We start from the raw sequence: 25,732 nt of genomic DNA on the forward strand, positions 1-25,732 counted from the left end.
ACCTTCTCACATGAGTAGGAGAGACGCTCTTCAGCTTCTAGCTCAGGTAATGACTTTTCTCCCCATTCTTTGACAGCCACTTCAACTGCATCTTTGATACATGATAGTGTATCTTCTGAAAGTTCACAAGGGAACAAGCTTTCATTTGTCTGGAAGAGGGGATAGTGCAATAAGCCATTGGGAACTGAACTTCATCACATATTAAATCATAACGCAACAATCTAAAGAATAATTCACAGAATCTTGAAGGCCACTAGTCATTACTTTTTTTTGATAAGGAAGCTTTTATTGAACTCAGATCATTACATCAAGATGATACAATTGCTAAGATCACTCTCGGCCTCTGCATAACTAGTCATCATATGCATATTAAAATAACTACTGAACATATAGTTCATTATTTACCTTCCATGTCTTTCTTGGTGGAAGCTGCTTTTTGGACACAATGACACCATCAACTGGATTGACAATTCTGCAACATGATTTCAGAATCAAAAGAAGATATAAGCAATGTTGAGCACCTGTAGAGGGAAATAATCAGATGCGGTGTCTCTGATACTATTTGGGAATTCTGCTGACAAGGATCTTAAATACCTTGGCATAAGCATCTCACGCAACTTCAGCCTGGCCATGAATTCCGCATTGCCTCCAAGGATAATATCAGTGCCACGTCCTGCCATATTGGTGGCAATTGTCACTGCACCAAGGCGTCCACTCTGAGCTACAATCTCTGCCTCCCTCTCCACATTCTCTGGTTTAGCATTAAGGACCTTCAAAAGAAAGTTGAAAATAAAAAACTTCAGATTGCTTTAGAGATCTTGGGAAATATAACAGGCGCAAACTAGAGGGTGAGGAGACGTAAACTGGAGTACATTTAATAAACTTACAAAGTCTGTACAACAACAACAACAACAACAACAACAACAACAAAGTCTTTTAGCTTTTAGTCCCAAACAAGTTGGGGTAGGCTAGAGTTGAAACCCATAAGATCTCGAAAACCAAGTCATGGTTCTGGCATGTGGCTAGCTAACTTCCATGCACCCCTGTCCATAGCTAGTTCCTTGCTGATATTCCAATCGTTCAGATCTCTCTTAACGGACTCCTCCCATGTCAAGTTTGGTCTACCCCGACCTCTCTTGACACTATAAGCATGCTTTATCTGTCCGCTGCGCACTGGCGCTTCTGGGGGCCTCCGTTGTTTATGCCCAAACCATCTCAGACGATGTTGGACAAGCTTCTCTTCAATCGGTGCTACCACAACTCTATCACGTACATCATCATTCCGGACCTGATCCTAAATAAACTTACAAAGTCTATTTAACAGAAAGTTGCTAACAAACTAAATTTTGAAAGAAAAAAGAACTAGTTAACTATGTGGAGTGCGAGAAGGCAGAAAGCCAAAAACTTTATTTTGTACTATTATGCAGTTTCCATTAACGTGACAGTGACGATGTTGTGCTAAACAGGGAAGGCAGGACTAGGTACCGTTTGTGAAGCTAACAAGCATACCTCGTGAGGAATCCCTGCTTCACGTAGTTGTTCAGACAAAGTTTCACTTTGCTCAACACTAGTTGTACCAACAAGCACAGGACGGCAAGCTTTATTCATTCTTGATATCTCCACAACAGCAGCACGCCATTTTCCACTTGTTGCTCTGAAAACAACATCTGAATCGTCCTGCAAAGGAAGAAGCATAGTCGAATATTCTCAGAAAGGGGGGACTTGGAAAATTGAATCGAGAGACCTACAATTACTACAAATTAAATGTGCACAATGAAACAGGATGGCAATCACCTTCCTTATCATAGGCTTATTCGTTGGAACAACTGTAACTTTTAGTTTGTATATGCTCTCGAACTCCTGTCTTTCTGTAGCTGCAGTTCCAGTCATGCCACAGAGTTTCGGAAACTGTCATAAAACGTATCAGTTTCCTGCCAAATAACCCAGTGAACATCTCCAAAAGTAAACGGAAGAGAGTGATCAATCTAGCACAGTGAGCCATACATTCTTCATAACATTTACAATTTACCACTATCAACGGAAATGCTCAACAATGGGCTTTTTAGATGAATGCTCAACAATGGTTAGCGGCTGTTAAAGCTCAATTAGCGTTGAAGATGATATAGCCAGTCAATGATTATTGGCTTATTGGCACTTACCATTTCGCAGAGGTCAATAACATTTAAGGATTAGAACGAAAGGATCGTCACTTGCCTGAAGAAAGAAGTTCTGGTAACTTATAGATGCGAGGGTTATGGTTTCATTCTGTATCTGCACACCTTCTTTTGCCTCAATTGCTTGGTGGAGTCCATCACTCCATCTTCTGCCCTGCCAAAATAAAACAATATACCTTAAACAAAGAAACTAATCTACAAACTCTTTATGTTTAGATCATCACCCATGGCTTACATTTTACAATTGCACTAGATTTTGCCCCTATCTTTGAGATACACTAATTGTTTCAAAATAAAGAGATTTGCCAAACCATCAAAATAACCTGATATAATAATAATCATAAGTCAGTCATCACTTGAGGCTTGTGTCTTTTGCCCTCTCATTTATCTTCAGACATTGCGTGGATGAATATTTGTAAGCCGTAGTGAAGGATGAGGAGATCAAGCATAGATAGCGAGAATACTTCGACAAGCTGTTCAATGGGGAGAATGAGAGATCTACCATTGAGCTGGACGACTCCTTTGATGATATGAACAGATGTTTTGTGCAACAAATCCAGGAGATTGAAGTCAGGGAGGCTTTAGAAAGGATGAAAGAAGGCAAGGCGACGGCCTCTGATTGTATACCATTGAGGTGTGGAGAAGCCTTGAAGACATAGCGATAGTATGGCTAACTAAGCTTTTCAACCTCATTTTTCGATCAAACAAGATGACCGAAGAATGGAGGCAGAGTATATTAGTACCAATCTTCAAGAACAAGGGGGATGTTCAAAGTTGTACTAGTTGCCATGGAATTAAGCTGATGAGACAACAATTAAGCTAGCAGAAGTCATTGAGCACCGCTTAAGAAAAATGACAAGTGTGACCAAGAATCAGTTTGGTTTCATGCCTGGGAGGTCGACCATGGAAGCTATTTTCTTTGTACGACAACTTATGGAGAGATAAACGGAGCAAAAGAAGGACCTTTTGTAGCTACCACCCTTCAGCCTGATACCCATGAGAGATGGAAATCAGATCCGTACTACCCTGTTGTTCCTTCAGTGGCTGGTCTAGTTGCTCCCCCTGATGTGCAACACTATTACCATGCTTCCTTGAATACACCTTCAGGTGCTCCTCTTGCTCTGTTGTCCAGCTCGGCACACTACCAATCGGAGCAGATGCAACATCATCTTGTCCACCTCAGCACACTACCAATCGGAGCAGATGCAACATCATCTTGTCCACCTCGGCACACTACCAATCGGAGCTGATACAACATCATCACCTCGCTTCCGTGAATAGACCTTTAGGTGCTCCTCTTGCTCTGTTGTCCACCTCGGCACACCTCTAGGCACGCTATCAATTTGAGTCGGTGCACAAACCTGCACATCACCGGTGTAGGTCAATGCTTGTGTCAAAGGAGTCACATGAGCTAATGTGCTATTACTCTCCCCCTCTTGACCAATTTCACCAACCTGAGATGGGTCAAGGCCTTCAAACATGACACCGAGATCAGTTTTTTTCACCCTAGAAAGGTTCCGATTCACGAAATGTAACATCCATGCTCACAAATGTTCTCTCAGATGGACTCCAACATTTGTACCCTCTTTGTCCTGAAGAATACCCAATAAAGATGCACTTGACTGCCGGAGGATCCAATTTATTGACTGATGGCCTATGATCACGATCAAAACAAGTGCAACCAAACACCTTGGGAGGAACTGGAAATTTATTTCTGTGAAAACCAACTCACACGGTGATTTCGTACCTGTCACCTAGGTGCATGCAATTGATCAAGAAGGTGGCCATCATGACAACTTCACTCCAAAGGAACTTGGGCACATCCATGGTGAACATCAATGCCCGGGCCATCTCCAGTAGGTAGCGATTTTTCCTTTCAGACACTCGATTTTGAGGTGTGTCCACACAAGATGTTTGATGCAGGATGCCCTTGTCAGAAATGAAGGCACCAATGGCCTTGTTAACATACTCAGTGCCATTGTCTGATTTGAGTGCTTGAATTGTCACATTAAATTGAGTCTGAACAAGTGCATAAAAAGTTTTTGAACACCGGAACACCTCATCTTTATGTCTCGGGAATCAATGAATGTAACGGAGTACTGCATACCACTGGTAGATAACACTAGACATGTCCATACATCATAATGGATTAACACAGAAGAAGATATGCTCATGATCTCCTTACTCACATATGAGCTTCTGGTATGTTTAGCAAACTCACACGCATCACAGTTCAGCTTGCTCTTGTCCACACCACTCATTACATCAACAAATACTTGATACATTTTGTCAAAAGACAGATGTCCCATACTACAGTGATGGATTAAGGCTCTAGTCTCCTTATCATCAGCAACTGCAGCTAGCATGTGCATTCCCTCCCGGTCTGTCTTGCTACGGTCCATGTACCACAGCCCCCTACGCCTCGCTGCAGTCCCAAGACTCTTGCCCATTGATCTCTCCTGGATCGAGCACACAACCTTGTCCATAATTATTCGACAATCAATTTGGTCAATCAAAGCACTCAAGGATACTAAGTTGACGGAAAAGTGCAGCTGAATGTCCCAACTGTTGTGATGGGCTAGGTTGTGCCACTGCCGTGTAAATAGTTTTCTAATGTGTGTGGGACTGCGGAATATGGGATGCAAACTCATTAAAGTCTCCAGAAACATGTTGTGATGCTCCAGAGTCAAACACCCATGCATAATTTATTTTATGGGATGCTATTGATGCGTGTTCAAAACTAGCCACGGACAGGGGTGCGTGGAAGTTAGCTATCCACGTTGATGCGGAGCATCCCAAGGTCATCCCCATGGACCTACCATCGTCTCATCAAGTGCCTACTAGACCCATGACTCGATCACGTGCAAGAGCCTTTGAAACCGAGGTGACATCTCTCCTCTTACAATTCCACTTCGATGCGCATGAAGCATGGCTACTACCTCATATGGATACTTTGTGCATACTCAGGTATAATGGAGAAGCTAAGGAGTAAGGACAAGAAGAAGAGGAAGATGGACGAGAAGACGGAAAAGAAGAAGAGACAGGCGAACTCTCTGGACAGCCCGGAACTTTCGGCCAGAGCCCGGAACCTCCGACCCCCGGACCTTCCGGCCAACCCGGAGCTTCCGGCCTCCGACGACTCCGACCAGCCCAGGCGTGCCAACTCTCGGGTTAGCCCGGACCCCGCCCCGGACCTTCCGGCGCCCTGAACTTCCGGCCCCCGGATGCCAGCACAGCTCCACCGCGCCATCTCTCTGGTTAGGCCGGACCCTCCCCGGAACGTCCGGCGCCCGGAACTTCCGGCCTAGCCCGGAACTTCCGGCCCTGCCTGCGCGCAGCCACTCGGGCCCGAGGCCCATGTACCCCTTCACTTCGTCCCCCTTTTGCACTTAGACTATAAATAGACCCCCCTTTCATCCTAGCTAGGTTTAGCGTTGGTTTAGCTCATACTTAGAGATAGAGCTTCGCTCATCCACATCGGATCTACTCCTCGTGAGAGACCGCGGCCTCTTCGGAGAAGATCCCTTTGGATTCAAGCCCCCTTTCTAAGGGAAGATCCCCCCGTGGATTCAAGACCTCACGGAGAAGAACCGGTTACCTCTTGTATCGTCTGTTGTTGACTTTGGATCTTGTATCGTTCTATGTACCCGAGGATCTTGAGTATGGGACCTCGGTTGCTGTCCTGTTCATGGAGAAGTGGGACGCGGGCCAGGCAGTCGTCCTCCCGCACTCATTGAAGACGGAGGCCAGGGCCAAGCCGTCCCTGCCCAGGCACTCTTGATTGAGCACGGTCGACTGGCCGACGACGGGGGCCGCCGATGGCGGCGCACAAGACGAAGGCATGGGATTCTCCTCTCTCTCCTCCCTCGTCGGAGTCATGGCGATGGGAAGGAGAGGGAAGATTCGAGATTGGATTGAAGGCGGGAGCAGGCGTTTGAAGGGAGGAAGAACGGGGGACGCCAGAGCAACAGGAAGGGGAGCGGTTGTGTACAACTACTAGTCCGCCTAGCGGGGCGCGCGAAAAGGAAGCGTGAGGGAACGGTGCTGCCCACGTCCAATCAACCGCCACGCGGCGCCCAAGGCCGCAGGCTGTTAGGGCCCGCGGCGCTTCGCCCTTGCCCTTTCGCCTCTCGTCACGGCCAAGTCCAGGCGCGCCTTGGGCCCGGGGGCAACTGTCGGCGTTCTGGGAACGGGGGTCCCCAGACTTGCCTGCCTGCGGCCTGCGGCGTGGCTCAAGTGGGGGCCCAACAAGGCCCATCTTCATCAGCATAAGACTCAAGACCCTCGCGAGGCGGACGACACGGCACCTCCTCAGGAGCAGCCTCATCAGGATGGCTCGCGAGGCGGAGGAGACATCAAGGCGGGGTACCTCGTGAGGTGCCCGTGACGTGAGCCGTGACGACTCAAGGCGCCAGGCGGGCGCCAGCGCGCGCAGCGTCCTTCTTTCCTCTTTGGTGCAAAGGGGACAAGCGCAGCCGCGGAGTACCGAGGCATCAGGCAAAGGTTGCCGTTCCGGTGCAACGAGACCAAGACCAGGAGGACTACGAGACGGAGGTCACCGTGGAGCCCAGCGCGGCGTCATCCCCAGAGCCTTTGGCAGGCGAAGACTGCTTTTGTCAGGATAGATGTACTAGCTGTCCCCCTACAAATTAGCCCGCCATTGTTGGATCCCTTCCCGCTCAATATTTGGGGAGAGGACCAGGGCCACTATAGATAGGACTAGCCACCCACATTGCAAGGGGGTCGGTTCGGAGTTGGAGGTTCGGAGAGTTCTCAGTCACAGAGAGAGAGAGAGAAGGGTGGCTGCATTCTCCCTAGCAGTCTATCCCACTAGCCAAGAACAGACCCTCGCGAGGCTGTTCTTCCTTGTATCGTTCATCCTCACCAGCCCCAAGAGGCAATCCACAAACCACACACTGGAGTAGGGTGTTACACCACATCGGTGGCCCGAACCAGTATAAATCTTGTGTCTCTTGTGCATTTCTTTCAGTAGCTTAGATCCTTGTGAGACGGAGAGGTTGGAGGCGTAATCTCCGCGCGCACCCCAGTGTTCGAACCTTAAGGGTCTGCCGGAACCCGATATCCGACATTTGGCGCGCCAGGTAGGGGTGCGCCGGAATTCGTCTTCCACCACTCCGTGCTCCGTCGCGTCTTCATCACCATGCCCGGCGACCAGGAAGGCAACCCCGACCCGTGGGCTGCGTGGCCCAAACGCGCGGAACCGCTCGCCTCGGGCGACCCCGCGCCCCAGGCAGCTCGCGGTCCGCAAGGCGCTGCGGGCCGCAGGCGACGCGGACAAGCTTCGGCAACTCTTACACCGCGGCAGGCTCGGTCGGCAGCAAGGGCCTCCAATCACGCCGCGGCGACGACACCATACACCCGCTGGGAGCAGGCAAACTCGAAGGCCGCGCTCACGGTGGCCCGAGAGCTGCTACGGTGCAGGCTGCTGGAGGGCGGCCACGACGTGCTACTGAAGCGGGTGGCCGAGCTCCTGGGCTTCGCCGCCTCGGGGGCTCACCCCTTCTCCACCCAGGTCCCGTCTCAAGTCCAGGGCGACCCGCACGGGGGCTCGGCACGGCCCCGCGGGCCCCACGGCTACTCCGACGCCGGTGAAGCTGTCAGTACCGGGCCGGTGGCGGCGCTGCCCCCGCCGCCGGCCCGCGAAGAAGGACACAACGCGACCCGTGGCCCCGGAGGACGGCCGCGTTGCCACCCCGCAGCAGGCATGGCAGGTGGGACTGCGTGGCAGGCGGGGCGTCACGGCATGGCATATGGGATGACGGCGACGGCGAGGCGTCACGGCAAGAGCATCACGAGTTGAACAATCATCTACAACATGGGCGTCATCATCCCCGACCCCAACACAATGAAGAGCAACGCTACGGCAAGCTCAAGTTCACCATGCCCAAGTTCAACGGAAGCAACGATCCCGAAGAATACCTTTCATGGGCATTGAAAGTTGACAAGATCTTCCGTTTGCACAATTATGAAGAAAAGAAGAAGATCGCGATGGCATCCCTTGAGTTCCAAGACTATGTCCTCATTTGGTGGGAACAAGTCATTGAGCGCCGCGAGGCAAGAGGTGAACCACCCATCACTACTTGGGCACAAATGAAGGATGTCATGAGAGCACGATTCGTGCCAAACTACTACAACCGCGATCTCTTCAAGAAATTTCAACAACTCAAGCAAGGCACCAAGAGCGTTGAAGAGTACTACAAGGAAATGGAGATTGCCATGATACGAGCCAATGTCAAAGAAGATGATGAGCAAACTATGGCAAGGTTCTTGAATGGACTCAATCATCCTATCAAGAAGATCGCCGACTTCCAACCATACTCGAACCTCAGCGAGCTAGTGCATCAAGCTACCAAAGCGGAACGGCAAGTACAAGACGACTTCAAGTATGCCAAGTTCTCATCCAAGTCCTATGGCATCTCCAACAATCAAGCTTCGACGACTCCAACACCTTCTACCTCAACCAAGCCTTCTACAAGCAACGGCGACAAGTCAAGTTACAAAAAAGCTTCGACAAGCTCAAGTCGTCCTCCTACTACAAGCAACTTCAAGAAAGCTCCATCATCATCTATTCCACCCGATGAGACCATCAAGACAAGTTCTATCAAATGCTTCACATGCGGCGGCCGAGGCCACAAGTCCTTCGAGTGCACAAACAAGCGCACCATGATCCTCAACGACGACGGAACCTATGACTCCATGAGTGAAGGAGAAATGGAAGCTCTTGAGCAAGTGGCCATGCACCGACAAGTGAACAATGAAGATGAAAATGACCAAGTCTTTTGCGATGAAGATTCAAGCCCCGCTCTTGTTGTCTCCAAGGTCTTGACTCTTCAACATTAACAAGACGAAGATCAAAGATGCCATATCTTTCACACCAAGGCCGGGATCAATGGACGATCCGTCAAGGTCATCATCGATGGAGGGAGTTGCCACAACTTAGCAAGTGAAGAACTATGCTCCAAACTTCAATTGGTCAAGATGAAGCACCCTCACCCCTACAAGGTTCAATGGGTAAGCGATACCGGCACCATACAAGTCGAGCATAGAGTACAAGTCTCTTTCAAGATCGGCGCCTATGAAGACACATTGGAATGTGATGTCCTTCCGATGACCGTTTGCCACCTCCTCCTTGGACGGCCATGGTAATTTGACCGAGGTGTCATTCACAATGGGCGTACAAATCACTATAGCTTCAAGATGAAAGGGAAAGAGTTCGTGCTACGTCCTATGTCTCCAAGCCAAGTGATCGCCGACAAGCAAGCCACCCATCGTGGAGAAAATAGTGAGAGAGCGATCCACCAAAAAGAGAGTGAGCGCCACAAGCCAAAATTGAGTGACTCCACGATGAGCGACAAGAAAAACTTAGTTCTCTTTGCCACAAAACGTGAGATGAGAGAAGTGTGTGAGAACCCATCAAGTGTCCTACACTATGTCCTATTGTGCAAGGACGAGGTCACACAAACTAACAACTCTCACGATCTACCTTTGGTGTTATCTTCTCTATTGCAGGAATTCCAAGATGTTTTCCCCGATGAGCTACCTCAGGGTCTACCTCCACTACGAGGCATTGAGCACCAAATTGATCTCATCCCCGGAGCGCCGCTTCCCAACAAAGCTCCATACCGCGTCAACCCCGAAGAAACCAAAGAAATACAAAGGCAAGTAAAGCATCTAATAGACCATGGTCATGTGCGTGAAAGTTTGAGTCCTTGTGCCGTACCGGTCATTCTTGTGCCAAAACGTGACGGTAGCTTTCGCATGTGCTCCGATTGTAGACCTATCAATGCTATCACCGTTCGTTATAGGTACCCCATTCCACGCCTTGATGATATGCTTGATGAACTTAGCGGTGCCACTATATTTTCCAAAATTGATCTTAAGAGTGGTTACTATCAAATCCGCATACAAGAGGGTGATGAATGGCAAACCGCATTCAAAACCAAGTTTGGTTTGTATGAGTGGTTAGTCATGCCTATGGGTCTCTCGGAAGCACCGGGCACTTTTATGCGCCTTATGCATCATGTATTTCGCCCTTATATTGGTGAGTTTGTTGTGGTTTACTTCAAAGACATTCTTGTGTTTAGCAAATCTATCAAAGAGCATGTCACCCATGTCCGCACCGTTTTGCAAACTCTTCAAAAAGAGCGCTTCTATGCTAATATGGAGAAATGCCTTTTTGGTGTTGATAAGCTCGTTTTCTTGGGTTTTGTTGTTTCTTCTAAGAGTGTTCATGTAGATGAGTCCAAGATCAATGCTATTAAGACTTGGACGCAACCAACCAACTTGCATCAAGTGCGTAGTTTCCTTGGTCTTGCGGGTTTTTATCGTCGCTTTGTGAAGGATTTTAGCACCATTGCTTCACCTTTACATGCTTTGAGCAAGAAGAACGCGCCTTTTGTTTGGGGACCATCTCAAAATGTTGCTTTCAATGAGTTTAAGAATTTGCTTACTCATGCTCCCGTGCTTGCTTTACCCAACTTCGACAAGCCTTTTGAGATTCATTGCGATGCTAGCGGTAATGGCATAGGGGGTGTGTTGACGCAAGAGAAGCGCCCCATAGTTTACTTTAGTGAGAAACTTTCCGGAGCGCAACTCAACTATCCCATCTATGACAAAGAGCTATATGCTTTAGTCCGCGTTTTACATGAATGGAAACATTACCTTCGTCCCCATGAGTTTATCATTCATACCGATCATGAGACCCTCAAGTATCTCAAGGTCAAACTAAGTTGAACAAGTGTCATACTAAATGGAGTGAATTCATTGAGTCTTTTCCCTATGTCATCAAATACATCAAGGGTAAAGAAAACATCGTAGCGGATGCGCTTTCCCGCATTTGCATGCTTGTCACGCAACTTGAATTAGATGTAATTGGCTTCGATCATATCAACGACTTATATGAGCATGATACAACTTTTGCTTTCCTTATGCCAAGTGTTTGATGCATACTTCTTGGGATCGATATTACATCAAAGATGGATACCTTATGAGAGCTAACAAACTTTGCATTCCCGAGTCCTCGCTTCGTTTGTTGCTTTTGCAGGAATCTCATGGAGGAGGCTTAATGGGACACTTTGGTCGCGACAAGACATTTGCTACGCTCTCCAAGAACTACTTTTGGTCCAAGATGCATCACGACGTCAATCGCTTCACCAACCGTTGTTCTACATGTCGCAAAGCTAAGTCTAAAGCCTAATCTCATGGCCTCTATATGCCACTTCCAATTCCATATCAACCATGAGAAGATATTAGCATGGACTTTGTGCTTGGTTTACCTAGAACTCGAAATGACAAGGATTCCGTTTTTGTTGTCGTGGACCGTTTCTCCAAAATGGCTCATTTCATTCCTTGCAATAAGATAGACGATGCTTCACATATTGCAAATTTGTTTTGTAGGGAAATCTTGCGTCTTCATGGAGTGCCAAAGACTATCGTCTCGGACCGTGACGTCAAATTCCTTAGCTATTTTTGAAAGACCGCCAATCTCGAAATCAAGCTACTCTTTTCCACGGCATACCATCCTCAAACCGACGGCCAAACGGAGGTGACAAACCGCACACTCTCCGCTCTACTTCGAGTACTCATCAAGAAGAACATCAAGGAGTGGGAGGAGTGTCTACCCATCGCCGAGTACGCCTACAACCGAGCAAGACATTCGACTACCGGCAAGTCCCCCTTCGAGGTCGTCTATGGCTTCAACTCATTGTCCTCATTGAACATTTTACCTCTACCTCTTCAAGAGCGCACAAACTTGGACGCGAGTGCCCGAGCAAACTTCTTCAAGAAGATGCATGAAGATACAAGAAACACCATCGAGCGCCAAGTTCAACGCCTTGCGACCAAGCTCAACTTCAACAAGCAACCTATGGTCTTCAACATTGGTGATCGAGTGTGGCTACACCTTCGCAAGGACCGCTTCTCACAAGAACGCAAATCCAAGCTTCGCCCACGAGCGGATGGACCCTTCAAGGTGCTTGCACGCTACAACAACAACGCTTACAAGATCGACCTTCCACGCGACAAATACAACGTGAGCGACATCTTCAACGTCAAAGATCTTTCTCCTTTCCATGATGATGAAGATTTTGATCCGAGGACGGATCTTCCCCAAGGGAGGGGAGATGGTGCGGAGCATCCCAAGGTCATCCCCATGGACCTACCATCGTCTCATCAAGTGCCTACTGGACCCATGACTCGATCACGTGCAAGAGCCTTTGAAACCAAGGTGACATCTCTCCTCTCACAATTCCACTTCGATGCGCATGAAGCATGGCTACTACCTCATATGAATATTTTGTGCATACTCAGGTACAATGGAGAAGCTAAGGAGCAAGGGTAAGAAGAAGAGGAAGATGAACGAGAAGACGGAGAAGAAGAAGAGACAGGCGTCAACTCTCTGGACAGCCCGGAACTTCCGGCCAGAGCCCGGAACTTCCGGCCGACCCGGAGCTTCCGGCCTCCGACGACTCCGACCAGCCCAGGCGTGCCAACTCTCGGGTTAGCCCGGACCCCGCCCCGGACCTTCCGGCGCCCGGAACTTCCGGCCTGCCCGGACCTTTCGGCCCCGGATGCCAGCACAGCTCCACCGCGCCATCTCTCTGGTTAGGCCGGACCCTCCCCGGAACCTCCGGCGCCCGGAACTTCCGGCTCTGCCTGCGCGCAGCCACTCGGGCCCGAGGCCCATGTACCCCTTCACTTCGTCCCCCTTTTGCACTTAGACTATAAATAGACCCCCCCCCCCTTTCATCCTAGCTAGGGTTAGCGTTGGTTTAGCTCATACTTAGAGATAGAGCTTCGCTCATCCACATCGAATCTACTCCTCGTGAGAGACCGCGACCTCTTCGGAGAAGATCCCTTTGGATTCAAGCCCCATTTCTAAGGGAAGATCCCCCCGTGGATTCAAGACCTCCTCACGAAGAAGAACCGGTTACCTCTTGTATCGTCCGTTGTTGACTTTGGATCTTGTATCGTTCTATGTACCCGAGGATCTAGCACATGTGTGACTTGTTCTTGTTAGTTTGAGTGTTCCTCTTGTGTTTCCCCTTGTATTTTCCCTCGTTTCCCTCCTCGTGTTCTTCGCGTTCTTCGCGGGATCCGCTCCTTTCGTGAAAGATCGGGCGATTAGGGTTCTACCCTACATCACACGTGCCAGAACCATTAGTTGGTTTCGAGATCTTATGGGTATCAGCTCTAGCCTACCCCAACTTGTTTGGGACTAAAGGCTTTGTTGTTGTTTTTGCTATTGATGTGTGTTCAATCTTACCTTCATTTGTATCGACAAAGTTGACATAACTAGTAGCAGTCTCCTGTCCTCGCTGCTTCACCTCGGCTGAGGTAGCTACATTTGCCTTGAGAGCATTCCAATAACCACCATGCCCATTCCGACCACCTTTGTTGCTGCTGCCACCACTATACCCTCTGCCTCTTATGGGTGGTTCTATGCAAATCCGACTGATATACCCTAGTTGACCACACTTGTAACAATCCCTAGAACCTCGTTGGTCAGCCACTCTGTAAGCAGATTCATTTTCATCTCCTCTAGATTGCAGGTGTACCTCTTCCTGGGACATCGCAACAATGTCCTCATCTAGAGACACAAGCGTTGTATGTGTGCCTGGCAATCTCCATGGATTATGCATAGGGAAGCTAATGGGGATCACACTTATCCAGATCGGCCCAAAGGTGTTGCAGCTTATTCACATACACCACCACATTGTTCGTCACAGCATGGATCTTGTCTTCAATTTGAGACATGAGCATCAAAGTTCCCCTACATGAGTACCTTTTGGACAGCAGGGTCCACACATCAAAAGCACTCGAGAATGCCTGAACAGACGCTGCAATAGCAGGAATCAGAGAATTGAGCATACAAGCCAGTATCATGGAGTCAGTGACACTCCACTTTTTCCATTCTGACCTCTCCTTGCCAACCGGTTCTTCAACCGTTCCAAGGACATATCCCATCACACCCTTTGTCTTCAAGACCAACAAGGCCCGCCTGGTCAGCCCGCCTCGACCAGCTCAGGTAGCTGCTCACGCTATTCAACTTGACATCATTGCGCATGAGCTCAAGCAGATCTGTGTGGGACACAACAATGGCGCCACCTGCAGGAGGTGACCCCTCGGCAGCTTTCATAATCATTAGCGACGCAAGTTTCCCTATATCAGCAGTAAATTCAGTCCCCATGACTGCCTCCGCCTCCTCTTCTCCTGGATGTACCATCTACAGGGTTACGTCCTTCCTCTGCAATCAACAGCCACACCGCAACCAGGATCACTCACTTGGCTGTGAGACCTCTCCTACGTGCGCCAGCACCAAGCTAGCCAGCAGCGGCACCACCAACTCCAACCAGCACCAGCAGCTCTCAGCAGAATCAGCAGTACAGCACGCAGCAGCACCTGTGCTTCCTCTGCCAAGCAGCACCAACTCACCCAGCAATACCACAGCACCCATTTCGTATTCCTCTGCCAAGCCCTGAGTGTTGGACGCATGCATCCGCACATGCAGTCCATGCAGCTCCGACGTGACCACGTCCCTGCTCCCAACTGCCTGCGCTCCTTCCTCCACTCTGATCGCATGCAGCTAGCATCTAAGGACTTAGTTAATCAGTTAGTGTGTGCACGTTGTGCCTATGTACTGGTATATATATATGTACTCTCCTGTGAATGAATACAGTGTGTGATTGCTCCAGTTCTAGTCTGTTCCACTACATGGTATCAGATACCTAATTCTTTCTCCCGATCCGAACCTCTCGCTTCCGCCTCCCTCCCATGGACTTCTCTGATCTGACCTCCGGCGGCTCCTCCAGCTCCAATCCGTTTGCCGCCCCAGCCAGCCTCCTCTCTGTTCCTCTCTCCACCATCCTCACCCTCAACATCCATGGCCAAATTCCCGTCACCCTCCACCTCAACCCTCCCAACTTCAAGCTCTGGTGCTCCTTCTTCCACGCCCTCTTCATGTCGTACGGCATCTACGACCACGTCGACGGCTCCGTCGACGCCAAGCACCGCCGCCACGACGTCGCCTGGACACAGTTGGACTGGTGCATCGTCCGTTGGCTGTACACCATGATTTCCGACGAGCTCCAAGGTATGGTTCCGCAGGACCATCCCTCCGCCTTCATCTTGTGGAAGGCCATCTGCAGTCTGTTTCTGGACAACCGCACTCAGCGCGGCCCGTCGCTCGGTGCTGCCCGGCGGCCATGGCCGTGTGGGCGGCGTAGTAGCCGGGATGTGGCGTTCAGTGGCGGTGAGTGTTGGCCGGGTTGAAAACCTGCTCTATCTTCGGACGAACCGGCGGTGGAGTTGCTCGTTCCCTTCTTGAAGGCGTCGTCGCGGCTCTCATTGCCCGTTGTGTGGATCCAGGGGAAACTCTGATCCTCGGATTGGACGGTGGCGGCACTCCAGTGTCGTAATCTTCCTGAAGGCATCGTCTTGGAGCTCACTGTTCGTCGTATGTGGCTTCATTTCTTTGCGGTGCCGTGGTCACTGTTGGAGTCCCCGGTTGCTCTTGTAGTGCTAAGGGTCGTATTGCTGCGCTCAGCGCCTATGTATCCTGCCTTGGGTGTGTGCGTGTGTTGTGGTGGCGTGCGTTTGTACCGGGTTATTGTCGGTCATTGCTTTATATATAAAGCGGCGCGAAAGCCTTTTTCGGTGAAGTTAGCCACTGACTTAATTTTGGGCTATACAAAAATTGCCTTACAGCACCGAGAATAATAGTGCAATACTTACTTTGTTTGGAGAAAAAAATAATGCAATACTTACTGCCATAACTCGACCTGTGAACTCATCCACAATAAGCACCTCCTTGCTACGAACAATATAATTCACATCTCTAAGGAAGAGCTCCTTGGCTTTGATTGCATTTAAAACATATGAAGCCCATTGTTCACGAGGATCATATAAATCATCTATGTCCAGTATTTCTTCAGCATCAGCGTAGCCTTGTTCTGTTAGTAAAACATTTCTCTGTTTTTCATCAACCTGAAAAATAATATTTATAAGAGAACGAATTGGATTGCAGCTCACAAACTAGTAAACAGGAGTATGAATACAAGAACAGATTTATGGCTAGGTCAAAGAGAAGATCTATCAGCAATGTACTCGTATATTTTAAAAATGTACTATTCTGAAGTGAACAGCAATAGAATACTTCTTACAGAACGTGCAAAAAACAATTACCCTTCTTTTCAGAAGCACAATTGTTACAAGAGTTAAGAGACAAGGCAACAAGTGCCACCCATAACAACACACAACAGTAAGTGAATATTAGTACCGGTATTCAAACAAGAACACAGGTGAAAGATGGGGAGAGAATACAAGTTTCTTTCAAGGCAAGCTACATGATTTCATGTGCTGTGTGTGCCACATGCATCGGTTATGCCGCATGAGCCGCTTGTTGTGTTTTCTCGTTTTTTGGGCTTGTTGAGTTGTGCCCTCAGCAGAACCCCCCTTTTTGGACCTGTGTGTGCTACCATGTGAGTTTGTGCGTGTGTGTGCGGCGTGAACCTTGTTGTTTTGTTGGACCTTGTGGCTCTGGTGGTTGCTTTATTATATATAAAGTGGGGCAAAAGCCTTTTTCGGTAAAAGAATAAAGTTGTGAGGCTGAAGCGTGATGACGGGGTGCTTACAGAGCGTTAAGGAGTACTGGTGTAGGTGTCCATACGTATTCCTATTAGTCTAGATTTCATTCCTTGTATCCCAAGTCTCCTGTACTATATATTTGCCCCTTGGCCTATGCAAACAGATAAGTTGCTCCTCTAACATGGTATCAGGAGCCCAGGTTTGGGGGGGAGGGGGGGTGTTCCGGCGCCACAACCCGTCCATCTCTCTTCCGATCGATTTCTTGGTTTCCCACCTCCCTCAATCTATTTTTCCGGTATCCCATCTCAGTTAATCGATCTCCTCTCCAGCACAAAACACCAACTTCACTGTATGTCCAGATTCGTTCACTCAATTGATCATGCCAGGATACGGCAAGAATTCGGGACGGGAGAGAGGATACAGGTGGGAGAGGAAGAGGGGTTGGTGAGATTCAGAGAAAGGAGATGAAAAGTTCAGATACAACTCATTTCACACCCCACACGCTAAGCCAACGGTCTCTACTTATCCTACATGCGCACACACGCTTACAGGTGGCCCCATGGTTCACCGCGTTCGGCTCACAAAGCCTTCTTCCTCGTATTGTGACATCAGATATGCTGGTATTGTCATGCCAGTCGATTTGCTACTGTTCTGGTTAGATTGTATACCTGCAGTAGCATATCTGTGGAAATGATCCATGCTACATTTTGTTAAATATGGGAGAACACCAGCATGCATCACCATGCAACTGTGCAACACGAGGAGCACCGTACGTACGTAGGTGCGTACGTGCAAGGTCACGTAAACATTTGACCTCAAGAAAGCATGTGGTTTGGTTTGACCCCCCGCACTTTCGAAGAGTCTGTTGAATTAGGCCGGCCGGTAAAAAATCAGGTCAAGTCTACTACGTTTAGGAATTTTCCCCTGGATGAGCGGCGGGGTGGGCGGACAGAGTCAGCCGGCCGGATAGCAACCGCAACATGGCCGGAGCCCGGAGTGGCCACCTCGCCCACACACACCTACTCGTGGACTTGGTCCCCGCCTTGGTTTCTTCCTCTTTTCTCCAATGCTAAGAGCGTCAATGATCAATGTCGATCGACGTCGCACTCACAAACCATACTGCATGAAACTAGACCCACAGCTGAATACGTTCTAAATACATTGGATGCATGCGCTCAGGCTCAGGAATACAGAATACACACGCATCCCGAAAAAGACCAACGGAGGAGATAACATGTTCAGCTGTGCTCACTCTCAGAAACGAATTTTTCATAATTAGGCTCAATGCTGCATATTTCTGGTCACATTATGTACAGGGGTAAAAAGGTCTTTTCATGTGTACAAAATGAACTAGAGTGTCATATAGGGAAAGAAATTAAGAGTATAGGTCATATAGGGAAGAAATTTTTTCCAGTGTCAAATAAGGAACATGATTTTAAGGGAGTGTCAAATAAGGAATTCTCTCAAGGTGATACCCTGGGAAGTGTGTGGTGGCAAGCATCTGCCATTTCTGTGACAAGAAGGTCCCATAAAAGCTGAAAGGTAAGTTCTCTAGGACGACAATCAAAATTGTGATGCTATATGGAGCAGAACGTTGGCACACTAAAAGACAACACACCTGACAAATGAGCATTACAGATTGTGCATGCTATGGTGTGTGTGGCCATACAAGGACAAAAAATAGGAATGAGGTAATACATGATAGGGTAGGGTGGCACCAAATTAAGAGAAGTGTGTCCAACAGCGAGTAAGGTGGTTTGGACATATCCTACAAGGGCCTCCAGAAGCACCAGTTAATAGTGGGATTCTAAAGGGTAGCAAAAATACTAAGAGGGACAGGGGCAACCAAAGTTGACATGGTGGGAGGCGGTAAAGAGGTATTTGAAGGATTGGAATGTACCTGGAAATTTGGCTCATGATAGGACTGCATGGAGATCAGCAATCCATGTGCCGGAACCTTAATTTACTCTTTTATTCTTCGTTTACTTTTTTCTATATTTCACTTTTTTGGTTTCCATATGTTTCTGTTGGGTTCCATATCTAGCATACCCCAACTTGCCTGGGACAAAAGGCTGCTGTTGTTTTTGTTGTTGTTCTTGTTGTATTTTACATTGTTCAGTTAAAATGATCTGTTGGCTGTTGCATGATCTATCTAGAACAGAACATTCATTCTGAGATTCTACAGGGATAAGAAATATGCAGTAACAAAAGAGTAAGAATTGATTGTGCTCACAGTATAATGAATATCTTGTTCAAAAGCTTCAGCTATTTTTGCTGCTTTGTAATACCGGTCACTTGGCTTTTCAGCCAGGCCTGATATTATAAGAGGTGTCCGTGCTTCATCAACAAGGATTGAATCAACTTCATCTATCACACAGTAATTAAAGTTCCTCAAGACAAGCTCATCTACAGTCTGCAAATAAAGATTCGGTTAAGTGCAGAAGCTGTGAACCTGAGAGAACAGGAAGAAATGAAATAGTGGTCCTTAAAACTTGAGAGTAAAATGCACCCAAGGTCCTAAAAGTATTCCGGGGGTGTCAGCTCAGTCCTATAAGTATGAAAATGCACATTTAAGTCCCCAAAAGGATAGGTGATTCATCGCAGGTCCTACTCAGGTCTGACCTGCCCGCATGGAGCATTGAAATGCAATGTAGGTAATATTTTGCAGTCACACAATAGTCTATTGTAATTCCGTGGTCCCGTGCTAATGTTGTGCGCTATGTCACAGTCACCTACTTCTTGTGGATGGTGCACATGCTCGCGTGGACGTTGAGATAGGAGAACTTGTTACGGATGTGACCTTTTTTCATGTTCTTTATCCCCCGTTTCAGGTGATTGGCAGGCTCTGATGGGCGGTGATGCTGCGCAGGATAGTACTTGACCATGGCCCGGGCTTCACATGCGGTGGAGAGGTCAGGCCCTGCAGCGGTGGCATGATGTCCGGTGTGCAGCGGCTGTTCATCGGGCTCACAACTGGTACGCACGCTCGCTGGACGAGAGTCAGAGCAGAGCCCAATGTCGCTGCTCGATCCCAAGGCGCTCATGCTCAGTCGCCGCGCTTGCCGAGGACCTACGAAGCAGGACCAGGCCGGGGATCGGCCTTGTGGTGGACGTCGCCCTGGCTGCCGACAACGACGACGGCAAGAGCTGTCGTCCCTGGCTGTCCAACTCACCACCTTCGGATCTATTCGCAAGTTGGCATGTGAATAGACTCAGAGGTATGGCTCAAGAGGCCTATACCTGGACACAGAGGGGGCAACAACAATTTTCAGATAAACCGCGAAAGCCAGGACTTGAACTCGAGACCTTAGGCTCCGATACCATGTTAAGCTTCATGCACTAGCCAACGCAACCAAAAATCCGAACCGAGGGAAAGGGCTAGGCAATCCACATATACACTAGCATGTTAAGCTTCATGCACTAGCCAAGGCAACCAAAAGTTCAAACTAATGGAAAGGGCTAGGCCATCCACATATACATTTCATCACCCTTCTCACGTATGATGCGGGAAGTAACACATGAATAGACTCGGAGTATGCTCAAGAGACCTATACGTGGACACAAAAGGCGTTACAACAATTTTTGGATAAATTGTGGAAGTCGGGACTTGAACCCAAGTCCTTAGGCCCTGATACCATGTTAAGCTTCATGCACTAGCCAACGCAACCAAAAGTCCGAGAACTGATGGAAAGGGCTACGCAATCCACATATACACTTCAACACCCCCTCAAATGTGACGCGGGAAGTCAACATGTGACATGGCTCAAGAGGCCCATACGTGGACACGGAGGGGGAACAACATTTTTTGGATAAATTGCGAAAGTCAAGACTTGAACTCAAGACCTTAGGCTCTGATACCATGTTAAGCTTCATGCACTAGACAACGCAACCAAAAGTTCGAACTGATGAAAAGGGCCAGGCAATCCACATATACATTTCAACAACATATTTGACAACGGGCCATGAGGGTAGGTTAGACTTGGGTAGGACCAATGGTGAACCATTTATCCACTTTTAGTGCTCAAATGTGCATTTTCGTAGTTATACGGCCTAGTTGACGCAGGAAATACTGTAAGGACCTCTGGTGCATTTTACCCAAACTTAAAAGGCAAGCATGCGATCAAACATTGATAAACATTGTCCACAAAGGAAGAGGCCTACCATCGCAAGGTTATCTCTTAGATAATCAAATCCAAGCTCACTATTTGTGACATAAGTAATATCACACAAGTAATTTTCCCTCCTTTGCTCCGGTGTCATGTTCTCTGCCAAAACAAAGACCAACTGTTCAACAAACATCAATAACAAATAAAGGAAATCAATAAATGATGCCAGAAAAAGAGAGAACTCAAAAATAAGTGCTTGATGGGCACATGAAGTTGTTGCGTAGCAGCAGTGACAGGCTAACGGACTCAGAATAATACTACAATCAGCTAAACATCCATCTTGTTTGGCATGCGTTTTCTGGAACAGACAAGTAAAAATCTATCTCAATTGTCATGTGTTTTCTGACCAGACATGTACAATTATTGGGTATTTTTGTTCTTTTCTCACGCATATCAGTACTTCCACGAGCAACTCATTTCATTCACAAGAGTTCAGTTGGTACGTTAGTACCTTAATTATGTTTGGCGTATTAAGGTGGATACTGAACAAAGTGTGCAATTTGGAGATGGCACAAACAACAATAATGAACAACGTGGAGTGGTCACATACGTTGAATTAGTCCAACTTGCAGTCCTAGAAAGCGGGGAACTTGACCAACCCACTCACAGTCACGTCTGGCAAGATAATCATTTACTGTGACAACATGGACTCCTTTACCACTTAATGCATTTAAGTACGCTGGCAGGATAGCCACGAGTGTCTTCCCCTCTCCAGTCTTCATTTCTGCAATCTCCCCCTTATGCAGAACCATCCCACCAATCAACTGTACATCAAAGGGGCGAAGACCAAGAACTCTATTGGAAGCCTCCCTCACAACAGCAAATGCTTCCTGCAATAGCCAAGAAACCATCAAAATATTTCCACCTTGAAATATCTTTTTTCAGCAGTTGACATGTTGGCATGTTGAATATATCATAAAACAAAGTACTTTTGCAGTTTTCAGACAAACACTGTAGTAGGCTAGTAGCTACTGAGGAAAATAGTTGGGAGAAGCTCACATTTAGTTATCCTGTTGCGCTTCAAAACCATCAAAATATTTCTACTGAGGAATATAGATGTGGGAGAAGCTCACATTTGGAGATGTTTTTGAGTTATCACATTTTTCAATAATGAAGTGGCAAAGTAGGTCATATAGTTCCCGAGTTCTTCAATTTTTAAAATGAGGTTCTACTATTTGTATGTTATGAAATCAAATAACATCTATCCTTGTTACATGTTATTCCCTAAAAAGCACATATACGGCAGACTCTGTCGTATCAGTGTATAGAACACTAGAGATACGGGGATCCCTGGATATGCGGCAATATGTGTATCCCCGAGTATCAGTGCAGCCTAGTAAAGCCCAACCCTCTCGGGTTGGGTCGGCAATCTTGGTACTGTGTAGGGCATTTGTGAGGGCCGAGCAAAAGCTCTGCGCGTCAGCGCCGGCGACGATGACGGCTACAGGCGTCACTTCCCTCCAGGGGGCGTTGTTGTGGGTCTCCTCGTGTTGCCTGGGCTCCAGGGTGAAAACCCTTGTCTGTCCTTCGGACTCGACGACGGTGGCGCATGGTGTCATCACCCTCTTAGGGGCGTCGTTGCGGAACCCCGGCTCATTTCGGTTGCAGCTTGCCAGCGGCTTCGGGCTTGCCTTTTTCCTGACATGTGGCACCTAATATATGGCGTGGGGTGGTCCCGATGGTCTCCTATCTTTTAGACGTGTCCCTATGATTATCGTTCTCGGTCCTTGCGATCTCCTGGCAGGAGCGGCGCTCCTCGGCCCGGAGCGAGGGGGGAGGACTCTACGGTGAGTCGGCCCCTTCCGGAGATGCTCGGTGTGTTCCGTGCTACAGGGTCCGATGGTTTTCTCAGTGGCGACGCGGTTTCACTCTTGTTCAATAGTTTTGGGCGTCTTGTTAGGTGTGGCGTCTCCTGTTTTCTTGTGCGGCTTCGGGTTAAGGGCACTTGTGCCACTCGCTCGGATGCTGTTGTATTTTTCTTTTGGCCTGCTTTGTTGAGGGTTTCCTCACCACTTTGTATCAGTTCGGCCGTTTGTGCCTTTATTTATAAAGGGGGGCGAAAGCCTATTTTGAGGAAAGCCCAACCCTAGATAGGTCCCAGTCCTCAATCGACCAGGGCAGCTCGATCCAGTCCCGACTCCCGCGATCCCATGCACGAGTGCGCCACCACTGCCCGTCGCTGAATCTCCCGGCGGCAAGCAAGGTAATTTTCCCGACAGTTCTCCTCAATGTTCAAGTGCTTGCTGTCTGCTGACTTGCTGCCACCTGCCACTGCCGTTACTGGCTTGATGCTACCTCACATGCTGTTGTTGTATACCTGCTGCTGTTGAGTTGCTTGCTGCTGTTGTTGGCTTGTTGCATATGCTAGATGTTTCTGTCAAGTAATTGAGTTGCTGCTGAACTGCTATTGTTGCTTCCTTGCTTGCTACCTTACTAGCTAGGGAATGGCATCTGCAAGCAGTGGCATGGGGCAGGCAGCCACTCTTCTTTTGGTGGAGCTGCAAACAACGTCAGTGCTGATAGTGAAGAGGTTGAGGCTAGGGCTGGTTGCTCACAATCCTAAATATCCTCTGTGGGCTCGTGCGACAAGAATATTACCAGTTGCAGACTCTACTTTCTAGGTTATTTCTATGTTCATTTGTTGCTAAGTTATTTCTATGTTCTTGTTGCTGTTTAGGTTATTTCTATGTCCGTTTGTTGCACCTTACGTTCAACTTCCTTGACCTTGTCATGGCATATCAAATTATGGCATAATCTGATATTTACAAAATCACTCTAGGATGCTGTCCCCACTTATCAACACCAGAAGCTTCCATCCATCTATACATATAAACATACGTTTACCAGCTTCTGAACTACTCCGTCTGTCTCATCCGTTCGAGCGACAATTAATATGGGACAAAGTACTATGCAGCCATGATATTTGTGTTCATATTTAGAAATGTTATTTATTCTATACTGCCTTGCAAGCTGATTTGACAAAGAAAAATACTGTATGGAACTTCATGATCAAAGTCTTGAGTTGCAGAAAATACTAAAATAACCAATGATGTCAGAACAAATGAATAATTAAATATGCAACTTAACATTGGATTCTAACTTTTACCTGTATTACATATATGTTGAATAATCATTTTACAACTATTGAGAAACATTTGTAAATATGCCTACAGGATATTTTACTAGTGTTTTTCTGTGTAGCACATCACATAACTTCAGATTGTACTTCACACAATTTTTCACTATTATTGGCTAGTTGTATTTAAACACATCATTTGTTGTGCCTGTACATTGCATTCCATATTATATTTTAGAGATATGTACCATCAACATTTATACCAAACTAACTCACGACAATGTACAGGAATGACACTGGTAATATTATATTGTAGTTACTTCCAAGCTAAGCAATGTCTAATGGTAAGCCTTTCAAGCTAAGCAATGTCTTCTTGTTTTTTGGGTGACACGGCCTTCAGTAAGGAATTATTGTACAACGTTCCTGAACTACCTTCGCAGCTTGATATGTTTAGATGTTGAACCTAACCTAGTTCTTGGCGCCCACATAAGTGGACTGAAAAAGCAATCACCAAAGTCACAATTTATAACTATAGTTTTTTAAATTTTTTGCAGGGAATTTACAACTAGAGTTGTGGTGACCACAAGTTGACAGTGTAAACTAACTAATACTACCTCTATCTTGATATAAGACGTTTTTGCAGTTCAAATGTTAAGGTACAGAGGTAGTAGTTGCTTTATTTGATTAACCATTGTCAGGGCGAAATTTAATTACAAACTCCGTATCCATTCCCTCTGCCTCGAATCGAAACTGAACAGAAATCTGGAGTATTTAAGAGATTGTAAGTGATTCTGGATGTTGTCCAATACGTACGGGGAGGAGGGAGCCGAGGGATTCCCCGGCGCGCGCGCGCTCTTGCAGCGCGGAGGTGCGGGCGCGGAGGTCAGCGTCCGAGAGCGCGGAGACCTCGGGCTCCAGCCTGTTGACGAGCGCAACAGTGTCGTTGTACCTCCTCTTCGCTGCCTCACCGTCGTCGCCGCCGCCTCCGCCGAACATGCCGCCCAGCAATCCCCCCAGCCCCGCGCGCGCTGCCTCGCCGCCTCCCCGCCTCTGCAGCCCGCGACAGCGCCGGCGGAAAAACTGGACGTGGCCGACGCCACTGCTGATACTACAGGGAGGAGACGGGTGTGGAAAGTGGAGGGATGTGGCGCAGGTGGCGGTGGACGAAAGTGCCGTCACCATCGCGCCGCGAGCTCGCTGCTGGCTTCAGCTCCTCCGCTTCACTTGTGTTCTAGTGCAGTATGGCATGCACGGCGCCGCGTGCTCTCGGCGATAGGCAGTTGTGGCCGTGGATGATGGAACGAGGTCGGTGAAAGAACGAGGATAAGGAGTCGGACAAAGCCCATCTCTTTTTTTTCTTTTTTGATTTGATATTGAAAAGCACATCTCTAGCCGACCATGTACGGGGAGATTTGTAAAACTTGTCACTTAGGTTAGACCGTGAGATCAACCCAAAAAATCATATTTAGACATTTTTTTAAAATCTGAAATTATTTGACAGCATTCATATGAGGTATGTCTACAACCCTAAAAAAATCAGCTCAAAACTCGATGTATATTGAGAGATTAAAAGACAAATTCGAATGTGAATATTGACATCTTTGGGAAATAAAACTTTGATATTATTCACATTCATTGTCTTTTCTGTTTCTATTAATGTAAGTTAAACTAGAAGTTGAAATTTTTTGAGTTTGTACATCAAACATTAAGGT

The 25,732-nt window shown here is 47.7% G+C and overlaps 1 protein-coding gene across 3 annotated transcripts in view; it reads right to left on the reverse strand.

Moving 5' to 3' along the window:
• AGY1 (Albino or Glassy Yellow 1) overlaps positions 1–25,329 on the reverse strand; it is a 44,827-nt gene extending 19,498 nt beyond the window's left edge. For 2 of the 3 annotated variants that reach the window (XM_048707292.2, XM_048707291.2), the window contains exons 1-11: positions 24,834–25,329; positions 21,495–21,774; positions 20,940–21,043; positions 19,012–19,191; positions 15,960–16,178; positions 2,215–2,328; positions 1,795–1,908; positions 1,510–1,677; positions 595–770; positions 406–472; positions 3–149 (exon numbers count right to left, since the gene is read on the reverse strand). In XM_048707292.2, coding sequence (XP_048563249.2) covers positions 3–149; positions 406–472; positions 595–770; positions 1,510–1,677; positions 1,795–1,908; positions 2,215–2,328; positions 15,960–16,178; positions 19,012–19,191; positions 20,940–21,043; positions 21,495–21,774; positions 24,834–25,202 — 1,938 coding nt within the window. In that variant the 5' untranslated portion in view covers positions 25,203–25,329. The remainder of the gene's footprint in view (positions 1–2; positions 150–405; positions 473–594; positions 771–1,509; positions 1,678–1,794; positions 1,909–2,214; positions 2,329–15,959; positions 16,179–19,011; positions 19,192–20,939; positions 21,044–21,494; positions 21,775–24,833) is intronic. The other variant, XM_048707289.2, reaches the window with a different exon arrangement.
• Between the last annotated feature and the right edge of the window lie 403 nt (positions 25,330–25,732).

This window comes from Triticum urartu, chromosome 3A, assembly GCF_056163025.1.
Source record: "Triticum urartu cultivar PI428250 chromosome 3A, HENAU_Tu73, whole genome shotgun sequence".
Lineage (NCBI taxonomy): Eukaryota > Viridiplantae > Streptophyta > Magnoliopsida > Poales > Poaceae > Triticum > Triticum urartu.